Source organism: Budorcas taxicolor, chromosome 12 (genome assembly GCF_023091745.1).
Source record: "Budorcas taxicolor isolate Tak-1 chromosome 12, Takin1.1, whole genome shotgun sequence".
Taxonomy (NCBI): domain Eukaryota; kingdom Metazoa; phylum Chordata; class Mammalia; order Artiodactyla; family Bovidae; genus Budorcas; species Budorcas taxicolor.
The window spans coordinates 85,446,105-85,466,912 of NC_068921.1; the positions used below are offsets into that span (position 1 = coordinate 85,446,105).

At 59.4% G+C, this 20,808-nt stretch overlaps 1 protein-coding gene across 2 annotated transcripts; it reads right to left on the reverse strand.

Moving 5' to 3' along the window:
• Positions 1 to 894: 894 nt before the first annotated feature.
• On the reverse strand, positions 895 to 19,539 carry CARS2 (cysteinyl-tRNA synthetase 2, mitochondrial). 2 transcript variants are annotated; one of them, XM_052650120.1, is made up of 15 exons: positions 19,340 to 19,539; positions 18,928 to 18,978; positions 15,238 to 15,355; positions 9,623 to 9,694; positions 9,420 to 9,525; positions 8,636 to 8,719; positions 7,539 to 7,668; positions 7,084 to 7,217; positions 4,354 to 4,421; positions 3,679 to 3,745; positions 3,230 to 3,368; positions 2,597 to 2,720; positions 2,087 to 2,185; positions 1,231 to 1,437; positions 895 to 1,084 (listed from the first exon to the last, which is right to left on the reverse strand). In XM_052650120.1, exons 1-15 carry the CDS (start codon positions 19,537 to 19,539, stop codon positions 971 to 973), a joined length of 1,713 nt encoding a protein of 570 aa, XP_052506080.1. In that variant the 3' UTR covers positions 895 to 970. The 2 variants fall into 2 exon arrangements, with proteins under 2 accessions (XP_052506080.1, XP_052506082.1); XM_052650122.1 differs by having other exon boundaries at positions 953 to 1,089.
• Between the last annotated feature and the right edge of the window lie 1,269 nt (positions 19,540 to 20,808).

Consider the following 20,808-nt stretch of genomic DNA (forward strand, 5'->3'; position numbering starts at 1 on the left):
CTGCTTGACGGGGCACCTGGAGTCTGCACCCTTCTGCTTGACGGGGCAGCTGGAGTCTGCACTCCCCTGCTTGACGGGGCAGCTGGAGTCTGCACCCCCCTGCTTGACGGGGCAGCTGGGCAATGCTGCTGAATGAAGGGAGTGCCTGCCCCTGGCTCCTCTGCAGACCTGGGCGTTCGCCAGCTCCAGGCAGGATACCACCTCCAGGAGAGCGGCCCCCGGGGCAGGTCCGGCTCGGCCGCCGGCCAGTCCCCCGCAGGACTGGGTGCCTGTCAGCGTCCTCCAGGGGCCAGCCGCCTGCCCTAAGGGGTTTCACTCTGCTCCGCAGGGTCCCTCGCTGCAGGCCAGCTTGTGAACAGGCCTCTCCTCTAGAACAAGGGCCCCTGCCTGTCGGGGCAGCAAGGTCGGTGATAAGTTAACGTGGCTGCCAGGCCGTCCTCCTGCCGGGGGCAGAGCCGTGGACCAGTTCGGGAGCCTGGCTGAGAGCTGGAGCGGCAGGTGGGCCCCCGTTTCTTGCTGGTGCCCTGCACAGCTGGGGCTCCCCGCCTGCGACAACAGGGAGACAGGGCGACGCCGCCGGCCAGCTCGGGCCCTGCTCACCCTGCCGGCTCCCACCGTGCCACCCAGACGCCCTCACACAGCCCTGGCCCCGGGGCGTCTGCTCAGGCTGGTACCCCAAGAACCAGCGTTGCGGGAGCGCAGTGTGTGGGAGCTGGGCGTCTGCGGGGGCTTCCTCTGCTGTGCGCCCCTGGGGAGCGCGTTACTCCGCCACCAGGCCCAGCACATGCAAACCGATAGGCCCAGGCCGACGCTGCCCCTCACGCAGGGCCCAGGTGGCCCTGGGCCGGGGTCCTGCCCGCCCTCCCCAGGATCCCGAGTGGGGCTTCCAGCACCTCTGTTCACACCGAAGGGGTGCTGGGGTGGTGTCGGCTTGGTTCATTTTAAGGGAAAACAGCCACAACAGCAGCTTTCACAGGAAGGCTTTACTGTGACTTAAAGGGCGCAGAACCGTGGCAGTCCTCAGCTCCTGGGTTTGGGGTCTTCTGTCCTCTGATCCAGCAGTTCCCACGTGGACGAGCCGCTCCTGTCCTGGGGAGGCATGCGGCCCCAGGTGGGTGGACGGGCAGGTGTCGGGGCTCAAGGGCAGGCCCGAGCCGGGGGCAGGTGTGCTCCCGGGAGAGACGCCAGTGTCTGCGATGCCGGCTGAGCCCGGCCCCGCAGAGCGCTCACCTTGATGCTGATGCCGTGGACGGCCAGGTCCCTGCGCAGCGTGTCGCAGGCCTCCAGCAGGGGCTGCCGCTCCAGGAGCCGCTGCTGCCTCGCCTCCCCAGGGGCCTCCCCGGAGGCCAGAGCGAACTGTCGGACCTTCAGCCGGAAGCGGACCAGCTCCTCCACCAAGCTGTGCAAGGCGGCCGGGCTGCCCGCCCCTGGAACACACTGAGGGATGCGGGGGTGTGTTGGGGTGAGTGGGGCAAGTGGTGTGTGTGGGGGTGTGAGCTGGGTGTGTAGGCGTGAATGGGTGTGAACAGGCAGCCGAGGGCCTGGGGCGCATCTTCGTCCCAGCGTCCAGGCCATGGGCTCTGGGAGATGCCGGCGTCCTGGCCCCACCCCGACCTCAGCAGGGATGGGCTCTGGGAGATGCTGGTGTCCAGGCCCGGCCCCATCTCTGGCACAGGATGGACTCAGAGGTGCCAGCACCTAGGTGTCAGGATAGGAAGGCTGAGGAAGGCTCAGATGGGGGACCAGAGGCTGGCGCTGGACGCCCCTCGGGACGGGGCTGGGCCTCTGCCGTCCCGGGGACCCTGACGGGTGGGACCTGCAGAGCTCCCCACACCTGCTGCGTCCACCGGGGGGGTTCCCTACAGGACACAAGGGGCCCAGAGCACACTGCAGCCGTGGCGGACGCTGGTCTGCTCAGAACCTCATCACCAGCTGACGTGTGCTAGCTCTCAGTGTGCGCGCGTGCCAAGGACCGTGACCCATCTTACACATTAAAACCAGCATTTTTGAAGGGAGAAAGCGTCTGTTACATGCTGGCATGTAGCTGAAGTCCTGAAACAGGACTGAAAAGAGAAAGCAAGCATACCTGTCGCTCGGCCAGAGAAATGCCCACCGTCTCAAAGAACTGCTCCACGGAGGCCACAATGGCCCCCAGCACAGCGGGGCTCCGGGCACCACGGGGCTCCTGTGACAGTCACCGGGGAGGGCGCTCAGAGGCCAGAGCGCAGCCCCCCCAGGCCAGCCCAGGCGGGCAGGGGGCCCAGCCTCCAGGGAGGCCGGGCGTGTGCTCCGCGCACCTGTACCGGTAGGTGGTCCCCTGGGGGTCACGGGGTCACGAGCCTCCGTGGAGAGCCTGGCCCGGGGCGGGCAGGCCGGGGGCCAGCTGGGGTCGCACTGCAGCCTCCACCCCTAGCTGACGTCGCTGTGACCCACTCAGACCCCGCGGAGCCCGGGAGGTGACGGCATATCCCGGGCTCCTGTCCACACCCGGGGCCCCAGTGGCCCCCTTGGGAGATGACTGCTCCTGGGGAGCCCTGGGGGCCCGGGTCGGGAGCGGGGCCACCTGGCGGGATGGTAAGCGCGGCCCGCGAGTTACCTCGGCGGCCGCCTTCAGCTGCCTGTTCCCGTGGTGGACGAGGTCCATGACGGCATCCACCGCCCGCACCGTGTCGAAGTCATCCGCCAAGGCCGCCTGCACAGCCGCCTTGGTGCGGCCCAGCCTGGGGGAGGAGAGCGCGGGGCTGTCGTCTGTCCCCCCATGTCCCCAGCTGCAGCGTCAGGTCCCCTGCGGGCCCCTCGCTCACACGTCCCGCACGCCCACCTGGCCATCCCTCGCCCGGGGCCTGTGGCCAATGGCTCCCGACCTCGTGGGTCCGGAGCTCGGCTCCATGCTACGCTCCACCGTGGGGGCCAGCAGGCCGCTTCGTCTGTCTCCTCCCAACGCCCCTTCCCGAGCGGCCCTGGAGGAGTCCAGTCTCACCACTCTCCAGGGTACCCGGGGGGGGCGACACCAAGCCCCCAGACCCAGCGGCCTCAGCCCCTGGTGCCCCGACGGCCTCCTCCTCTCTCGCCCCCGTCATTTCCCCAGCTTCTCACCGTCCCTGACGTCAGCCGCAGACCCCCTTCCCACCCCACCCCCGTATCCTGGACGTGATTCAACGGCCTCCCGGGCCTGCCCCCTACCCGCCCCAACGCGGCTCACGCCTCGGGGTCCTCGCCGTGCACCCACCTCTCCCACAGCATGTCCTCCTGGACGGGGCCGCCGGCCAGCTGCCCCCTCACGTAGGCCCGCGCATCCTCCACGAAGGCGGCTGTGGCCCGCAGCAGGCGCCTGGCCTCCAGCAGGGCGCCCTCGCTGTAGTCGACGGCTGCAGGGTGGGGGCAGTCACGGGTGCAGCCTCGCCCGTGGGCCAGGAAGGGGCCGCCCCCTCTGACCCTGGACACCGGGGGGCGGCCCTGCTGAGGCTGCTGGTCAGGCCCTGGGCCCGCTCATCTCTGCCCGGCTCAGGACGTGGCAGGGGCGGCGGGAAGAACCCCAGGCCCCGTGAGGCGGAGGGGGGCTCAGGCCTGAGGGTAGACCTGTGGCCGCCGGGTGAGGGCAGCACGCCAACGGGGGGCATCTCCCCAGGTCTCAGGGTCCCCAGGAGCCGTTGGACTCGGGCCACGCGGCCAGCTCACCTGACCTGTAGCTGCTCCGCAGGCAGAAGAGGCGGAAGACGTCTGGAGAGGCGGAGCGGAGGAAGTCCTGGTGGGGGGCACACGGGTGAGATGAGCCACTGACCCTCCGGCTGGACGGACGTTTCTCTGCACGGCCTTCCCCACCCACCTGCGGCCGCACCCGCCCGTGCTGCGCCTGCTCATCTGGCTGGACGGCCCAGCCCGCGGCCCAGCTCACCCCGGAGAGGACAGGCGTGGGTGCCTGTATTTCAGTGTGGTCAGCGCCTGTCTGAATCCCGCAGACTGCACTCTGCTCAGAAACACTGAGCTGAGGAAGGTCCCCAGGCCTCACCAGGCCACCCCCGAGATCTAAACGAAGACCCGTCTGACCCGGTTATCTCCGCGTCCACGTCCGCCTCCTGACACTCCTCGGAGTGTGGAAAAGGGGTCTTTCCTGGTCCTTTTAGCCCCCCACACCAAACTGGAGGCCCACCCAGGGGACGCTGCAGTCTGCACGTGAATTAACGCGGTCCCGAGCCCTGGGTCTTGACCTCCTGGAGACGGGCGCCTGAGTGCAGCCGTGACTACAGGGACCGCACCAGGAAGGGGGAGAGACCCGGGGACCCGGGTGGGCCTCCCGCTCAGGGCAGCCTCCACGATGCGTCGGCAACGTGGGGGCCCCGAGAGGCATGCTACCTTAATGGTGATGTAGTTCTTCAGCGACTTGGACATCTTCTCTCCTCCACCCTTCACGTGCAGGTGCCCTGAAACGAGAGCACAGCAGCTCTCCAGGCGGGAAGGAGCAGCCCTTCCCGGAGCCCAGCCTCTGGGGACCCTGCCCCTCACTGCCCCATCGTGGGCGCCGGCACAGAGCCCCCCGACCCACTGGCCAGGAAGGGGGCCACGCCCACTGGCCGGGGGTCACAACGTGGGGACCACCCTCCCCCTCCCATGACTCACAAACCGGCGGGGGGGGACACCCTCTGCTTCCATGGACCGCGGGCCTGGGCAGCCCTGAGCGCTTTCCCACGGTAGCTGTTTCACCGGTGTGCCCCACCCGGCACCATCTCAGTCCTGTGTATGTGAAAGATGGGGAACCTGAACCCCTCAGGACGCTTCCATCCGAGCCAGGACCTCCTCCAGGACCGCCTGGGTTCCAGGTTCACTTCCCAGGAAACTCCTTTCCCAGCAGAAGGTTCGTCCACCTTTCCTGACATGCTTCACCCCAGGGTGCCCAAGGCCAACTTTCCTGAGAACTGGTTACAGTGCGGCTTCTAGAAAAACACCTGACCCTGAATGCGTAACCCTAGAAGCATGCGGCCTACACAAAGTGCAGCGGACGTCTCACAAAACCGACGGCGTCTGGAGAACGAAACCCATCCAACTGCTGAGCCCCACGTCCACCTCCCTGTGTGTGCGGAGGCACGGAGTCGTGTGCAAGTTTGCGACCCTAAGGACCCTATGGTCCTCCAGGCTCCTCTGCCCCTGGGATCCTCCAGGCAAGAACACTGGGGTGGGCTGCCATGCCCTCCTCCGGGGGATCTAATGGGCCCAGGGATGGAACCACGTTTCTTACGTCTCCCGCTTTGGCAGGTGGATTCCTTACCACTGCACCACCTGGGAAGTCCAGGAAAATAGATCGCTTCTCCAGGTGTCGGGACACACCACTCTTCCTCCAGAACAGAGCGAACCCTCCCACCCGCCCGCATCTAAACGACGGGACCCACACGTGTGCACACGGACCTCCGTGAGTGCTGGCACTGCTGACGCTGCCGCCTGTGCCCAGAACCACGGTCACCCGGGGCGCTGGCGCTGACGGCAGGCCCCGCGTCCTCACGAGCAACACCAGCGGTTAACACGGGGTCACCCGATCCCGGCCCAGGGACGGGAGCACTGCGTCACCGGGCCCTGTGACTCCTCCCCGCACGGGCTGCGGCACTCTGCTCTCCTGAGTCCCTCACCCAAGGGAAGATGGTTCCACGTGGCTTCTGAAGAGAAGTATGGGCCCCTGACGGGAAACACGCCGGTCCTGGGGGCCCTGCTGGTCCCCGCCCGGGAGCCCCGGAGGAACAGCTCATCGGGTGCTGAGCCGCCAGGAGGGAGTGATTCCGGCCACTGTCTAGCTCTGAGCAGCGCACAAAGTGGACGCCAGACCTCAGCTCCGGCGACGGGGGCAGCAGCCTGGCTCGTCGCTCAGCCGACCTCGGGGCAACACTAGGCTGGGGTCACGTGGACTGTGAGGGGCCCCGGCAGGGCAGACGCTGGGGCAGGGCAGATGCTGGGGCTGGGCAGCTCAGGGCTGGGAGCAGGTGTGAACTTGGGGTGAAGGAGACGCGGCAGTGAGTGCACCCGGGTCACCATGGCGACCTCGCCGCGGACCGGAAGCAGCTTCACACGTGCTGAAGCCGGAGCTGCTGCCTTTAGTACCACCTAGCCAGAAAACCCGGCTTCCTGAACCCAGCGACTCACGAGACAGTGCCTGTGCCCACGCCGTTGCTCACCTGTGGCTCCCGACCTGACCCGCGCCAAAGCCCTGTACCCCCCGCCCTCCGACAGCTCCAGGGCCCGTCCCAGGGCCGCGGTGACACCAGCGGGCGGTGGCCCTGCAACCTCCGTCAGGACGGGGACACGCTCACGCCCCCGGGCTTCACGGGGTCTCCAGAGCCGCCTGCTCGGGACGCTGCCGCTTCACCCCTCGCTGTGCGCTCCTGGGAGCAGACGGCTGGTGTCAATCATGAGCTGCTTAAACAGTGAGGCGGAGAGCAGTGCTCTCAGAGGCTGACAGATGCTCGTGGTAACGCCGCCACAGCTCCAGGCTGGCAGTCATGATCACTAGGGCGGCCCGCTGAGACCCCTCGTCACAGCTTCACTGAAAGGAACTTCCATGGAACAGCACTGCGGGTTTTCCGAATTCTCTTCAGCTCACATTTCAGTTCCGAAAGATGCACTCGGCTTTCCCGTCCAAGGAAATTCTCGTCCGACCGATTACACGCCGGGGACCGTTGCGGGGTGGCTGTTCCTTGTTCTACGAGCTGATCTTTTGTTGCTCAGCCGCTCAGGCGTGTCCGACTCCTTCTGACCCCACGACTGCAGCATGCCAGGCCTCCCCGTCCGTCACCAACTCCCGGAGCTCACTCAAACTCATGTCCATCAAGTCGGTGGTGCCATCCAGCCATCTCATCCTCTGTCGCCCCCTTCTCCTCCCACCTTCAATCTTTCCCAGCATCAGAGTCTTTTCCAGTGAGTTGGCTCTTTGCATCAGGTGGCCAAAGGATTGGAGCTTCAGCTCCAGTCCTTCCCGGGAGTGTTCAGGGCTGCCCTCCTTTAGGACGGGCTGGACCAACCAGCGGCCGTGGGTTCACCCAGTGGAGCTCTCACAGAGCTGACGGGACAGAGCTGGGCAGACCGACGGGAGCCGGCACTCACCGGAATGCAGGAAGTAGTTGCCCCACTGCGGGCACTGGTGGAAGGCCTCACACTGGGCGATCTCGTTCTCGTGGTGTGGGAACGCCAGGTCCACGCCGCCCGAGTGGATGTCCAGCCGACTTCCGAACACCAGACTGCAAGGCACGGGGCAGAGCAGGGAGTTACCCAGGTCCAGCCACACCGTCTCCACGCCCTTCCTGCCTGCCAGCCCTCTGCACACACCAAACGGAGCCCAGTTCTAAACGCGTGATAATCCGGCTGACGCATGCAGAAACTGAGATTCTGTTTTCACGTCATAAAAACCCTGAGTTCACAGCTTTTTCTCCTTGTAAAGACACTCTACTTTCTTGGCTCTGCACTGAAGATGTGGTTTTAAAAACATCAAAAAGTCTGCATGCTCCGCTGACCGAGCCGGGCACCGCCCCAGTGTCCAGATCAGCACAGGTGAGGCTTACCTGGCGATGGTGGAACACTCGATGTGCCAGCCGGGCCTCCCGTTGCCCCACGGGGAGCCCCAGAAAGGCTCCTGGGGTTTCGCCGCCTTCCACAGTGCGAAGTCGCTGGCATACCGCTTGTCGGAGTCAACTGCCAACGACAAGTGGGCCGTCAGCGGAGGGAACCCAGAGCCAGCATCACAGCGGCCACGGAACAGCCGGGACGCCCACCCCAGAGTCCGCTCCTCGGAGAGGCAACCACATGTCTCTCCTGCAAGTCTTTTCTCCTTCCCACGTGCAGGCCGCAGCCCCCAGACCCCCTGACCAGAGCACGCCAGAAGCAGGCGGACCCCCAGCCGTCGGCCAAGAAAATTTTTTTCTTATTTTTTCCTAAAAGGCATTGCTGATGCTGGAATGTGTACTGGACGTTCCCGCCCCACTTCCCGAGGGCCAGGCCATTCCTTGCCGTCATGGACAGTCAGGGCAGCGGGAGGAGCGCCTGGAGCAGAGATGACAAGCACGGCTCAGGAGTCAGCACACAGCCAGGGACGGGACCGACGGGACCGACAGGACGCGGTCCGCAGGGCAGGGCTTATGCCTGGAAACACCTGCTCTGCTGGGGTTCTGATCGCTTGTGTTTGACTCTGTTACACAGTATCCTTTCTGAAGTGTTTTAATATAGTGCACTATACACTTCCTGTTGCTTCTCTATAAAACCGACTTTGACCTAACAGAACCCTGGAACAGAAGAGGGTACAGGGACAGACACAAACATGGCAGGAAGGCGCCAGATGCTGAAACACACACGGGAACCTGCTACAGGGGAAATTCACACGGCGTTTACACATGATGGACCACCTCGGGGATTTAATACAAGAGCGGCAGGATGGACCAGAGTGTTAAGACAGGACACACGGACGAGCGTGTGCACAGAGGTGACTGGGGAGGAACAAGAGGCCGGGGAGCCCCGAGACTTCCACATGAGCTCTGGTCCAAAACCCCTAAATTTAAACCTCAGCCGCGACCGACGTCTGAGGAGCAGGACTTCTCACCCCCGACCTGCCTCGGGAAGGTCTGGCTCTCACCCCGGAAGCCCCGCAGGAGGCGGGGGGACCCACCTGGCTCTCCCGCCGGCCCGGGTGCCACGCCAGCCAACTTGCCGTACCTGTCGCCTCGCGACTGCAGGTCGAAGTAGACGTTGCCTGTTTTGTTAAAGGAATGGTGAAGCCCACTTCTCAGCCGTCAACATCTGCGTCTACACGCGCATCACAGCTAACAGTGTTAGAACTCAAACACAGGATGGGGCCTTTAGCCCCAGCTGGCCCTCCCTGCATGTCTAAACCGCCCTGTACTAGGGAAGCACGTGTGCGGACGCGCCACGGCCGTCCAGCGGTGGAGGCGGAAACACCAAGGGAAGGTTGCTGGGTTCACTGGCGCCTGCATTCAGCTCTGGCCCCCATGTTACACACCCACCAACCGAGACGCCCCTTCCTAGTCCAGACACCGCGAGAGCACCCTGCCGCTCAGACTGCAGGCAGCTCCTCACATGCATGACCGTGGGGCGCCTTCCCTGAGCTGCACGCGGGCTCCTGGGCGCCCTGCGGAGCCAGGGCGGCCCCCGCCCCTGACCCATGAGGTGGCGGTGGGGAAGGAGCCATGTTCAGGAGGGCTGCGGCCAAAGGCACTGCACTCCTGATGGCCAGTGCACACCATGGTCAGTGCAGGGCCGTGGTAAGCTGAGACTTTTCACCTGGACAAACCTGTGACTTCTCACCTGCACCTGCCTAGCTCCGACCCAGCCCTGACCCTCATCTGCACTGCCCTTCTTGGCCTTGAGGATGGGGGCTCACCTTCCATCTGTACCGCCCTTCTCGGGGGCCGTGGCCTGGACGGGGGGCTCACCTTTTGCTGTGCAGTAAGCATGCCCGTTGGCGATGAGTCTCTCGATGAAGGCGACGATCTGAGGCACGTGCTCGGTAACCCGTAGGTAGGCGGTGGGTGGGAGGACCTGCGGGAGGGCACAGACCTGCGGTCTCCCCGGCCCCACACGGAAGGAGGCCCCGCCGGACCGGCTCCATTGCTCGGGCTTCTCACCAGCCACCTACCTTCAGGGCTGCCATGTCCTGTTTGAAGTCTTCTTCATAAAGACGGGCCAGGGACGCGGGCGACACGCTCATCTGCAAGATAACGAGGCGGGGGTCCGTCTGCAGGGGTCAGGATGGGGCCTCGGAGGGCAGCCGCCCCCACGGGCACTGCTCACAGAGAGCCCTGTGCCTGCTTTCCCCCAACCCCCCCAAAACAACAATCATCCTGGAAACTGCAGCCTGGGGATGTTTACTGAAGAGATGAACCCGGTGAGCAGAGTGTCCTCTTCACGGCAGTCGTGGGCAAGACAACACATGCCTTTCTCAGCTCTCTTTGCAATGTGGAGACAGTGCCACTGAATCCCCCTAGATGGCCCCAGGGTCCCGTGTACACGGTAAGACTCCGGGGATGGAAGACACCAGGTCGGGTCGCCAGGCCCAGTGGCTCCTCCCGAGCGGCCCCTGGTGGCGGAGCGGGCCTCCGTGAGAAGCAGTCAGCCAGCATCCGCCAGGGGCAAAGGTCAAGCAAACCACAGACCAAACACCCAGCGACACTGTGCTGCTTTGGAAGTTTCTGACGGTACGCAGTTCTGGACCCAAAGAGCAGCAGATGGCCTGATAAGTTGGCCTGGTTTTCCGAGTTTTCCTCATGAGTTTCCTGAGCAGTAATCCTCTCCTGGGGGCGGGAGGGAAGTGTGCCCCTGCCCGGCCCCTCCCGGAAAGCAAACACCTTCACTGTGCCTCCTCCTGAAACCCCCCCCCCCCCACGGCCTGCACCTGGCGTCCTCGGCTAAAGCCGCAAGGTGTGCAGGCCCTGGGCACGCAGTGCGCTGAGCCGTGATGCACACAAGTGCACACACACACGGGGGCACCGCCCTCAGCCACAGACCCACGCGTGGCACACAAGTGAGTGTGCTCACACACACACAGGGGGCAGACCACGTGTGACGCCCTGCTCAAGGACACGCGTGCACACCCTGGGTGGCCACTGCCAGCCAGCGCCTCCAGAAGAACCTGAAACTGAGCACCTCGTTCAGGCGCTGCTGAAGACCCGCCAGACCACGGTCATGGTGGCGCTAACGATAAACGGCGCCTTCTCACTGCATCTCTAACTTGAGTCTCTCCTGTTCGGAGGGAGCTTGAACATCTCGAGTGTTTAGGGGCCATCTGCATTAAACCATCTGAAGTTAACCATGGCTCTACCGAGCTGTAGGTCCTTAAAGTCTTATTGATATGGAGGAAGTATTTTCAAGAAAAGAAATAGACATTTTATCCTCCATATGAATTTCAACTGTTTCCAAACGTCTTTCAACTTTACGGTTATTTTATGGCACGCAGAAAATTTCATTTTTGTATTTAGCAATCTTTTACATTTCTCAACCTTTTCCGGGTTTGGAAACAAACTTAGCAAAGCCTTCTGAACAGGAGGCTACAAAAAAGCGCCCCATGGTTTACTCTAATAATCCGTGCTTCCACATCTTTATGTGAAATCTCTGATCAGCTTCAAATCTGGTTGTGAGCCATATATCCAACTTTGGTTTATTTCTTCCCCCAGATGGCCGCCCAACTGTCAACTTCTTACTGAGTAATTCCTCTGTTCCCCGCTGATGTGAAATGCCATCTTTACCAAATTTCCATAATTTACTGTGTCTGTCTCTGGACATTCTAGCGTGCCCCATTGCCTGTCTCTTGGTATAACTGTGAATTGGTGTTTCATCTCCACGGTCTCCAGACACAGAAGGCAGGCGGGGGCGGAGGGGACAGAGGAGGCTTGGGGGGGCGGGGGGCGGTCAGCATCACCACAGGTGTGGAGGGCGCATCAGCCTGGACCTTGTGTGCAGACACACAGCTTCCCCCAGGCCTGGCCTGCCTCTACTGCTGCTGCTGAGCCGCTTCAGTCGTGTCCGACTCTGTGCGACGCCATAGACGGCAGCCCACCAGGCTCCCCCGTCCCTGGGATTCTCCAGGCAAGAACACTGGAGTGGGTTGCCGTTTCCTTCTCCAGTGCATGAAAGTGAATAGTGAAAGTGAAGTTGCTCAGTCGTGTCCGACTCTTAGCAACTCCATGGACTGCAGCCCACCAGGCTCCCCTGTCCCTGGGATTCTCCAGGCAAGAACACTGGAGTGGGTTGCCATTTCCTTCTCCAGCCTGCCTCTACAGAGCTGTGCAAAAGGCGAAAGAGTAAAGAAAAACAAACAACTTTCTGCAGCTCCTGAACCGTTAGGAGTCGCTGGGCGCCTCCTCCTCCGGCCTCTCCTTTTACGGACTTGCTCTGCTCTGCCTGCCTTTCTGCTCGCCCCTGGGAACTCCAGACGCAGGCGGTCTGGCTCTGGTGACACAGGACACGTAGGGTCCTTCACACGCACGCCGGGGGCCCTCTGCTCACAGTGGCTCCTCTCGCCCCCTCGGCGGGACCCTGGGGACGGTCACAGGTGACTGTGGGCCGGAAGTGGACACAAGCTGCTGCTGGCGTGGGGGACAGTGGATCAGACTCCCAAACGAAGCAACTGTACCGGAACCTCCAGGCCCCCCAAGAGGGGCTCATGCTGCTCTCTCCACGGGACTGCCTGCAGGGGGCGCTGCTGACACACTGGCCCGGGGCCCTGCGAGCCCAGGCCGGCCCAGGGGTGGGGGGAGGAGACTCTGGAGAGTCCCTGGGCTGCAAGGAGATCCAGCCAGTCCATCTGCAAGGAAATCAACCCTGAATATTCACTGGAAGGACTGATGCTGAAGCTCCAGTACTTCGGCCGCCTGATGTGAAGAGCCAACTCGCTGCCAAAGACTCTGATGCTGGGAAAGATTGGGGGCAGGAGAAGGGGGCGACGGAGGATGAGATGGTTGGATGGCATCACCGACTCGACGGACGTGAGTTTGAGCAAGCTCTGGGAGTTGGTGATGGACAGGGAGGCCTGGCGTGCTGCAGTCCATGGGGCCGCAGAGAGTCGGACACGACTGAGCAACTGAACAACAACGATCCCCTGGGCTGAGCGCCATCCCAGGCAGGCAGGGGACCTTGAACGCACGTCCAACCTTCCTCCCGGAGAGAAGGGCACGCAGGCCAGGGTTCCAAAGCACAAACACAGTAACTCTGCTTCAATCTCCAAGACATTTAGTATCATTTTTCTTAACAAAATGTAACCCTGTGAATATACCTTGTTTCTTTTCATTACTCCCCCAGAAATCCTCGTGCAGCTTTTATTCCTGACAAACAATAAAACTCTGCCAAAAGTTAAAGTCAAGAAAGTGATTCAGAGAAATGAAATATAATTTAAACTATTTTAAGAGCACACAGTGAAGCAGATGGCATGAAGGATACGGCCATCGTCAAGGAGAAACCTCGACTCTGGTAAAAAGAACAGCCTTTTTGTTGGACACTAAGAAACAAGTAGCTGTTTTCATAACTCTGTGCTTCATGCGGAAGCAGATGAATCTGTATCTTCAGAACAAAAAAGACTGCGTGATGCCAGGTTAGCATCCTGCTGTGTAACAAGTATGGACGTGCTCAGCTGTCAAAAATTAACACACTCTCTACACGTATCATTTCTAAACCAATCCTGCCAACCTTTTTCCCCGTCGGCCCCCACCAGCTGAGCTTCATGCCAGGTGAAGAACCCACCTCCGATTCTGAAGATTCACAGGCGACCCCAACTCAGCCAGCACAGGGACACACCTGGGTGGCCTCAGGTCCCGCCGAGCAGACAACCCGGGCACCCTCCTCCTCAACCAGCCCAGCGCCCTCTCTGCGGGGGTTACCCCCACACCAACACTCGCCCACCTGCCGCGTCAGAGTCCCCCACCTCTCCCCGCCCTTCCCGGCCAGCCAGGCCCGGCTCCAGCCCGCGTCCTGCTCAGCAGCGCAGGGCTGACCTTCCCATCGGGGCCTGGGGTCCTGCTCAGCCCCGGCCGGACCGCAGCAGCCTCCAGAGGGACTGGCAGGCCTGCCCCTTGCCCCTGTCTGTCCTGACCGTGGACGAGAGGCCACTGCTTCCTGCATCAGATTCGCTCAAAGGCTCCTCTGGACCCCAGAACCGCCGGCCCAGCGAGTGTCTGAGCACAACCTCAGTGAAGACGGCCCCAGACAGCCCCAGGGAGACAGCGCAGGGCCCTGGGCGGGTGGTGGGAGTGGGCCCGCTCCAGCAGCCGGGACAGCCTGCCTGCTTCCCGCTGCCACCTCCCACGTCCCCTCAGCTCCCCACTCACGGTGCCCACGGCCACACCAGCATCGCGTGACCTCGAGCTGGGCTTACGTGGTGGCCAGGGCAGACTCCTGACCCCAGGGGACACGAGGCACAGGCCGGGGATCTGGAGATCAGACAGAACATCGTGGTATCAGCGCCGCAGAGACCAGGGGGGTCGCTGAGTACCCCCTGACACACTCCCCCGAATGCTGAATGAAGGCAGTCAGTAGGAAACAGGAAGACGGGCTTCCCAGAAAATAAATCTGAGAGAAAATGACAGAACACGGGAGCAATGCAAGAGTCCAGAAGCCAGGACGGAAGGTTCACACAGTCCCTGCGGCGGAACTCTGCCTCTTAAGATGCTGACGAGCACTTAAGAACGCGAAAAAACACTCAAAATACAGTAAGTGGGAAAAGCAGGTTACAAAACAATGTAAAGAATAACCTGGCTTTCCAGAAAAGCCCTATATATGCATTCAGACACTTTTAAAGTTACAGGACATAAAGCACTCAGCATGTTTTTCTATAAATTAGATAATTTAACAAATTTTTATGTATCTTTAGAGATAAGTGTTATATATGTGCATGTGTGCTAAAGTCCTTCAGTTGTGTCTGACTCTTTAAAACCCTATGGATTGCTGGTTTCTCTGTCCATGGAATTCTCCAGGCGTGCCCTCCTCCAGAGGATCTTCCCGACCCAGGGATCTAACCCGCGCCTCCTCCGTCTCCTGCCTTGGCAAGCGAGTTCTTTACCACTGGTGCCACCTGGGAAGTCCCAACTGTTACACACAGTCACATATGAATTGTTATACAGGGTTGCTGATTATAAACCACAGAGGGGGGACCCTTTGGAAGCAGACTTTTAAAAGTATAACCACAGGGGACGCCGTGGTCACCCGTGCACAAGATCCTATGCTCTCACAGCTGAGGGCACAGGCTCAATCCCTGGTCGGAGAACTGAAATCCCAGAAGCCTCGTGGTGAGGCCAAAAAAAAAAAAAAAAGAAAAAATTCTTGAGTACAAAAAATAAAAATGTAACAAAACACTTTATTTAATCCCTATGCCAGAAATCCCCCCCAAAAAGCCCTCTAAATGCCACCTGAGATACAAGAGGAGTGTCCTGTTCATATAACAAGTGAGAAAATCAAACCTCACAGGAGCGGGATTCCCAAGCCAGCCTCTGAGCTCCCCCTGTAACAGGGAGGGAGGTGCGTCCCGCAGGCTGACGGGGCAGGGAGGGCCTGGACTCAGCCTGGGAGGCGTCCTCGGGATGAGAGGATTCGGTGAGGGCGGAGTCGACCAAACTTCTCTCAGCAGGGTGAGGAGACCTCTCTGAACAGCCTCACGAGGTCACGTGTGGACAGCAGGCGTGAAAGGTCTCGCAGGGTGCAGACAACTGTCAGGTGGGGGTCGGTCACTCACCGGTCAAAGCACTGCTCAGCATGACCCACGCTCACCTCGTTGGCGCGTCTGATTATCTTATCATCCACGTCCGTGATTCCCATCACCATGATGACGTTGCATCCAAACACCCTGGTGAGGATCCTCCGAATTATATCAAACCTGACGTAGGAGCTGAAAGGAAGAACATTACGGCATCTTTTATCCTGAAAGTCACTACTGAGATCTTCAAAAGAGTCTGCAACCTTTACTGTGAGGCCGCACAACTGTGTGATCAAGGATGTTCAAGGGCAGCTGGAAAAGGAAAAGCCTTTCACTGGCCCTCTTGGGTCCGCATGAGAAAACTGAGGCGCTGCCTCAATTTCAGGACCCAACACAAGCACTTAACTTTAGAGCTGTTGTTTGAGTGAGTTCACACCTGCTCCACTGCATAAAGATTCACTCGTGATGCAAAGTCAGGAGGCGGCCAAGATGCTGGGTGCTTTTACCGCCCATGTTCATGTTCTAGGGTAACTAACGTTTGACCGTGATGAGAGACAGCAGCAGATAATAAGTCAAGACAGAGATGATCCCATCAAAGCTGGAAAGGTCACTCCCAGGAAGTGTGCACACGGCTGTGGAAAGTGGGGACTCCAGCTTACGGGCAGGCTGCATGGGGGCAACTGAGACTTGAGAAAGCAAGGGTTTAAGATCCAGCTCAGCTCAGTCGCTCAGTCGTGTCCGACTCTTTGCACCCCATGGACTGCAGCACGCCAGGCCTCCCTGTCCATCACCAACTCCCAGAGTACACTCAAACCCATGTCCATTGAGTCGGTGATGCCATCCAACCATCTCATCCTCTGTCGTCCCCTTCTCTTCCTGCCCTCAATCTTTCCCAGCATCAGGGTCTTTTCCAGTAAGACAATTCTTCGCCTCAGGTGGCCAAAGTATTGGAGTTTCAGCATCAGTCCTTCCAACGAATATTCAGGACTAATCTTGGATTAAAATCCAGTATCTACTTAAAATCTCAAGAAACTAGATTCCCCAATAAGAGCAGCCTTAACTCTCCGGGTCAGCCAGTCTCATGCTCGTCCCTGTTACACACGTGGCCTCTCCGACCTTGGGCTCATAAAATCATTGTCCCTTGAAAACAAAGCTCCTCCTCATTGTGTCTCTTGTGTCCCCACACCCACCCACCCCGGACACAGCTGACGCCAGATCCTAGGGCCAAGCCACCTCTGAAACTCCTTCCCAAGAAGCTAAGAGGTTAAACATCCCTTCGAAGCCTCAGACTGCCAATCCACAAACTGGACGAAAGCCTACTATCTCACAGGGTTGCGGTACATAATCTCAGTGCCTGCACAGCAGAAATTTCAGCTAATTCTGATTATAAACATCATCCCAGTGGCCCCCATTGTCAAGTCAGGAAAACACTACAAGAAATGAGATTTTAAGAGACGAAGTGAACAAGAACCTAAAACAGAGTGAAAGGAAAAGTTGAATCACACGTGTGGCTAGAAGGAGCTGGTGGGCAGGGGCAGGTGCTGGGGGCCCGATACCCGAGGGTGGCTGCTGCCCAGGACTCACCCGCCCTGTGGGCACCTTGGGAGCCCAGGGGTAGGTCCACTCACCAGGCCGAGGCTGCCCCACACGTGGGAACCTGGACTCTGCAGCCAGCCTGGCTCAGCACTGTCCACCGGGGACCCTTCCCGGGTGACACTTGGGAGGTAACAGCACCACCAGCTGGTGTGGTGAGAGAACTGCACTGGCTGAGGTGTGCGCCGCGTTTAGAACAGTGCTGGGCACAGAGTGCTGTCCAGTTAAGCATCTGTCCCTTTAAAGCAGACGCAGGTGGGGAGGAAGGCGTGGAGGCAGGAACCTGGAGAGCGAGCAGGGACAGACCCCCAGAGGAGGCGGTCTTGGGCGTCTGGCTTTTGAACTCAAGAGCAGTGGTCTGTGCCTGACCATCCCAGCCCCCGAGACCACAGCCTTTTCCGATGTCTCAGGTTTCTGCCTCACAAGGGACACCCCCACTTGATGACTCTTCCTGAGTGATGAGTGCCCAGAGCAGTCACCCTGGCCAGGGAGTCGGACGGGAGGCTTCTGGGGTGTTGGGAACGCTCTGTCTCTCGGTCTGGGGGCTGTGAGCATCGGCTGGGCGGCACACTGCAGGTCGGCACACTTTTTCGCATGGTTAAGGACAAGCACGGATTGCAACTGATGCTCCTGGGTGAAAAATAAGGGCGAGACTGCCTCGCTCCCCCTTCCTTTTAGAATTTCTTCCTTAGTCCTTTCAAAATGTATCTAAATGTTTCCAATGGCTAAGTAAGCCTTATTGAGTCTCACAACTCATGAAGGTTCAAGGACCCAGAAGCCTTCTCTTTGAAATGAAGTTGCCAAGAAGGTCACTTTCACCTCTCAACAGGAGGGGCCGAACCTGTGGGACTCGGGCTGTAGACCTGCCTGAACCAGAGAGCTGGGCCCACCCAGCTCACACGGAACCTCACCAGTTCCTGCTATTTCTGTGATCCTTTCAGCAGGGGCCGGTGCACCCCATACTCATTTCATTCTCCTTCAATAACAAAAGTGTTTTCTTTCTCTTTTGCCTTTGTGGAGAGCTTTTCCAGGGCAGGACAAACATTAACCTCTATTGTTTCCGGTATTTCCCCAACATATTTAATACTTCAAAAAAGAGATCAAAATATGCTTTTTATAACTAATAGTACTTGGGCCACCTGATGCAAAGAGCTGACTCACTGGAAAAGACCCTGATGCTGAGAAAAATGGAGCAGGGAGGAGAACGGAGTGACAGAAGATGAGATGGTTGGATGGCGTCACCGGCTCAACAGACGTGAGTTTGAGCAAGCTCCGGGGGACAGTGAAGGACAGAGAAGCCTGGCGTGCTGCAGTCCATGGGGTCACAAAGAGTTGGACACGACTGAGCAGCAACAAACGGTAAGGCAGCCCAAAGTGAAGAGGGAAAACACTACTAGCCTATTTATTTTGTTATAACACAAAAGTTCAGGTCTTGCTGGGTGATGCACAATTTCTAAAATACATAGTAAATAAAGGCAACTTTTAATCTAGATCTAAAAGATACATTTAAGAGATGCACAAGAGAACAGACAAAATATTAGGAAAAGCAGCGATTTGGACAAACCTAGGAGACAGAGTTAGAAGAGCGAGCGCGCGTGGAGAGGCCAGGGGCTCAGGCTCCAGCTCACCTGCCACGCTTCCGAAGGCATGCCCTCCCACGAGCCACCCACCCTGGAGAACAGGTGAGCCTTCGCCAGCCTTCCCACGCCAGGGACTGGGCTAAGCAGCACTTTGTGGGTTGTATTTCATTAAATTGTCAAGATTCAAAAGAATATTATTATCCCTATCCGAAAGATGAAGAAACCAGGACTCAGTAATAAAGTGAGGTGTCCAAAGTTGGGAAGTAAATGGGGGGGGAGGGGGGGTGCAGAAACACCTGACTAGCTGACTCAAGGGCCCTCTGAATGGCCTCGTCTTACTAAACACAAGAAACGTCTGATTGCAAAACGGTCCTTTCCCTTGCTCTCACTGTGTCCCTGAGTCTCACCTGAAATGGGACCAAGTGAGGATGAAATATGCATGCTTCCCACAACGCCTGGAATAACTAACTACTCAGGATTCTTAAGTTGCCACTTGAGGGATAGGAAAAAAAAAAAGAAAACCTGCAAAAGGCTTTCTTTCCAAAATAAACGGTCCCTTAAAGTGTGAGAATTCAGCGTCAGGACACTCACCAAGCATGACCCAGGTGTGCGTGATCGTAGACAGTTGGTCCACAGCTATACCTGGGGACAGAGGTAAGACCCACCGTGTGAAACAAACTTGCAAGAAAAGATGCCACGTTCTCAGTCATAATCAGCATATAATCATGTCTTTTTGTAAAAAAGAAAACAAAAGTAACCGCTTTGGGGGGTGCGTACCCGGGGCTGTACGACCCTCGGATCACTACATTCAGTGCCAAATCCGTGAAACGCTGGGACTACCCCAGGGTCTTTACAGGTGCCGCCGGAGTACTTTATCACTCATTAAACGCCTGCACCTGAGGACGCAAGCCCGCGCACCACGCAGGGCGCCCGCCTCCGGAAAGGCTGGGTGCAGCCCCTCCCGCCCCGCCGCATCCCCGCTCCCCGAGTCCCGGCGGGCTACCAGGAGGCGGCGTCCGCGCGGCTCACAATCAACGGGTCCTTCCTCCGGGTGAGGCTGTTGTACACCGTGACGCCCGTGTCGTAGCCCGCGGGCTGCAGCCAGCCCTGCCCGCGCGCCCCCGACGCCGAGCGGCCCGGCTCAGCGCCCGGCGCGGCCCGGAGCAGCCAAGCGGCCGCGCAGACCCGGCGCGTCCCCAGCATGGCCGGCGCGCGAGACCCGCCGGCCACGCCCACGCGGGGAAGGGGGCGCCAGGCCCCGCCCACCGGAAGGCCCGGCACGCCCCGCCCACCCGGAAGAGGCCGACCAGAGTCCGCCGCGGCGCGGGGGGCGGGGCCGCGCCTCGGTGGGGGAGGGGAGCGGCAGGCAAGGGTGGTGGCCCCGCCCCGGGGCGGTGGGCAGAGCTCCGCCCTTCCCGTCCCGGGCGGCGCCCGACGGAGCAGCCTCGGTGCAACCCCGGGCCCGGCCCGCGCGCCGCAGGAGGCAGTGCCCCGGCGCGGGCAGCCGGACGGCTCCGCGCCTGCTCCGGGGGCACGTCTGCACCCCAGCACGGCTCATGCACACACTGAGCACGTCTGCACCCCAACACGGCACACCCTGTCACCGGATGAAAGAGGAAAGCTAGGGCACCACCCATTCATCCAGTACGCGTAGTAGGAAATGACCGCCTGGGATTCATTTCAAGGTTGTAAGTTCTGTCTTCTGGTCTCTTGAGAACAAAAGCATTCTGAATTGCGGTTTCAACGAGACTCTTTAAAGGCGGATTCTCTTGAAGTTAACTTTCAAATTATCTCGACAAACGTGTCCTTATTGATATCTTCCAAAACAGCGTCTCAAAAAAAACAAAGAAATCCCCTTTGCTTTTGCAGTCCTCAAAACAGCACGTTAAGTTTCCCAGTTCTTTTGGGGGTTTGTTTTGGTCGTTCAATAGGAAAGCAAGTGCTCCAGTAGAGATGAAGAAGCACCTTCCAACAGCGCTTAAACTTTCCCCAGGACCTCTGCAATTCCATGGGGACTGTGTCCGAAGGCTTGACGGTTGAAGTGTTAGAGCCCGTCATTCACAATTAGGAGACCTCCCATCGGAGCCAAGCCCCTCTCCCCCACCACTCAGAGCCCTGCTTCAGCATTAACCCCCTCGCCACTGCCTGCATGCTTGCCTTGTTGCTCTTTTGTAATTCTCTCTCCTTTCTAGTACAAGGTGTGTTTCTCTCCCTAATTATTTTTGGGTTTTTTCTTTCTTCAAACTTTAAACTTTTTATTTTGAGTAGGGGTATAGCCAGTTAACAATGTAATGGTAGTTTGAGGGGAACAGTGAAGGGACTCAGCCATACAAGTACATGTATCCATCCTCCCCCAACCGCCCCCCAATCCAGGCTGTCACAACACTGAGAATTCCACCTGCTATACAACAGGTCCTTGTTGGTTGTCCATTTTGAATATAGCATTATGTTCCTCGAGTACTTCAGAGTGTA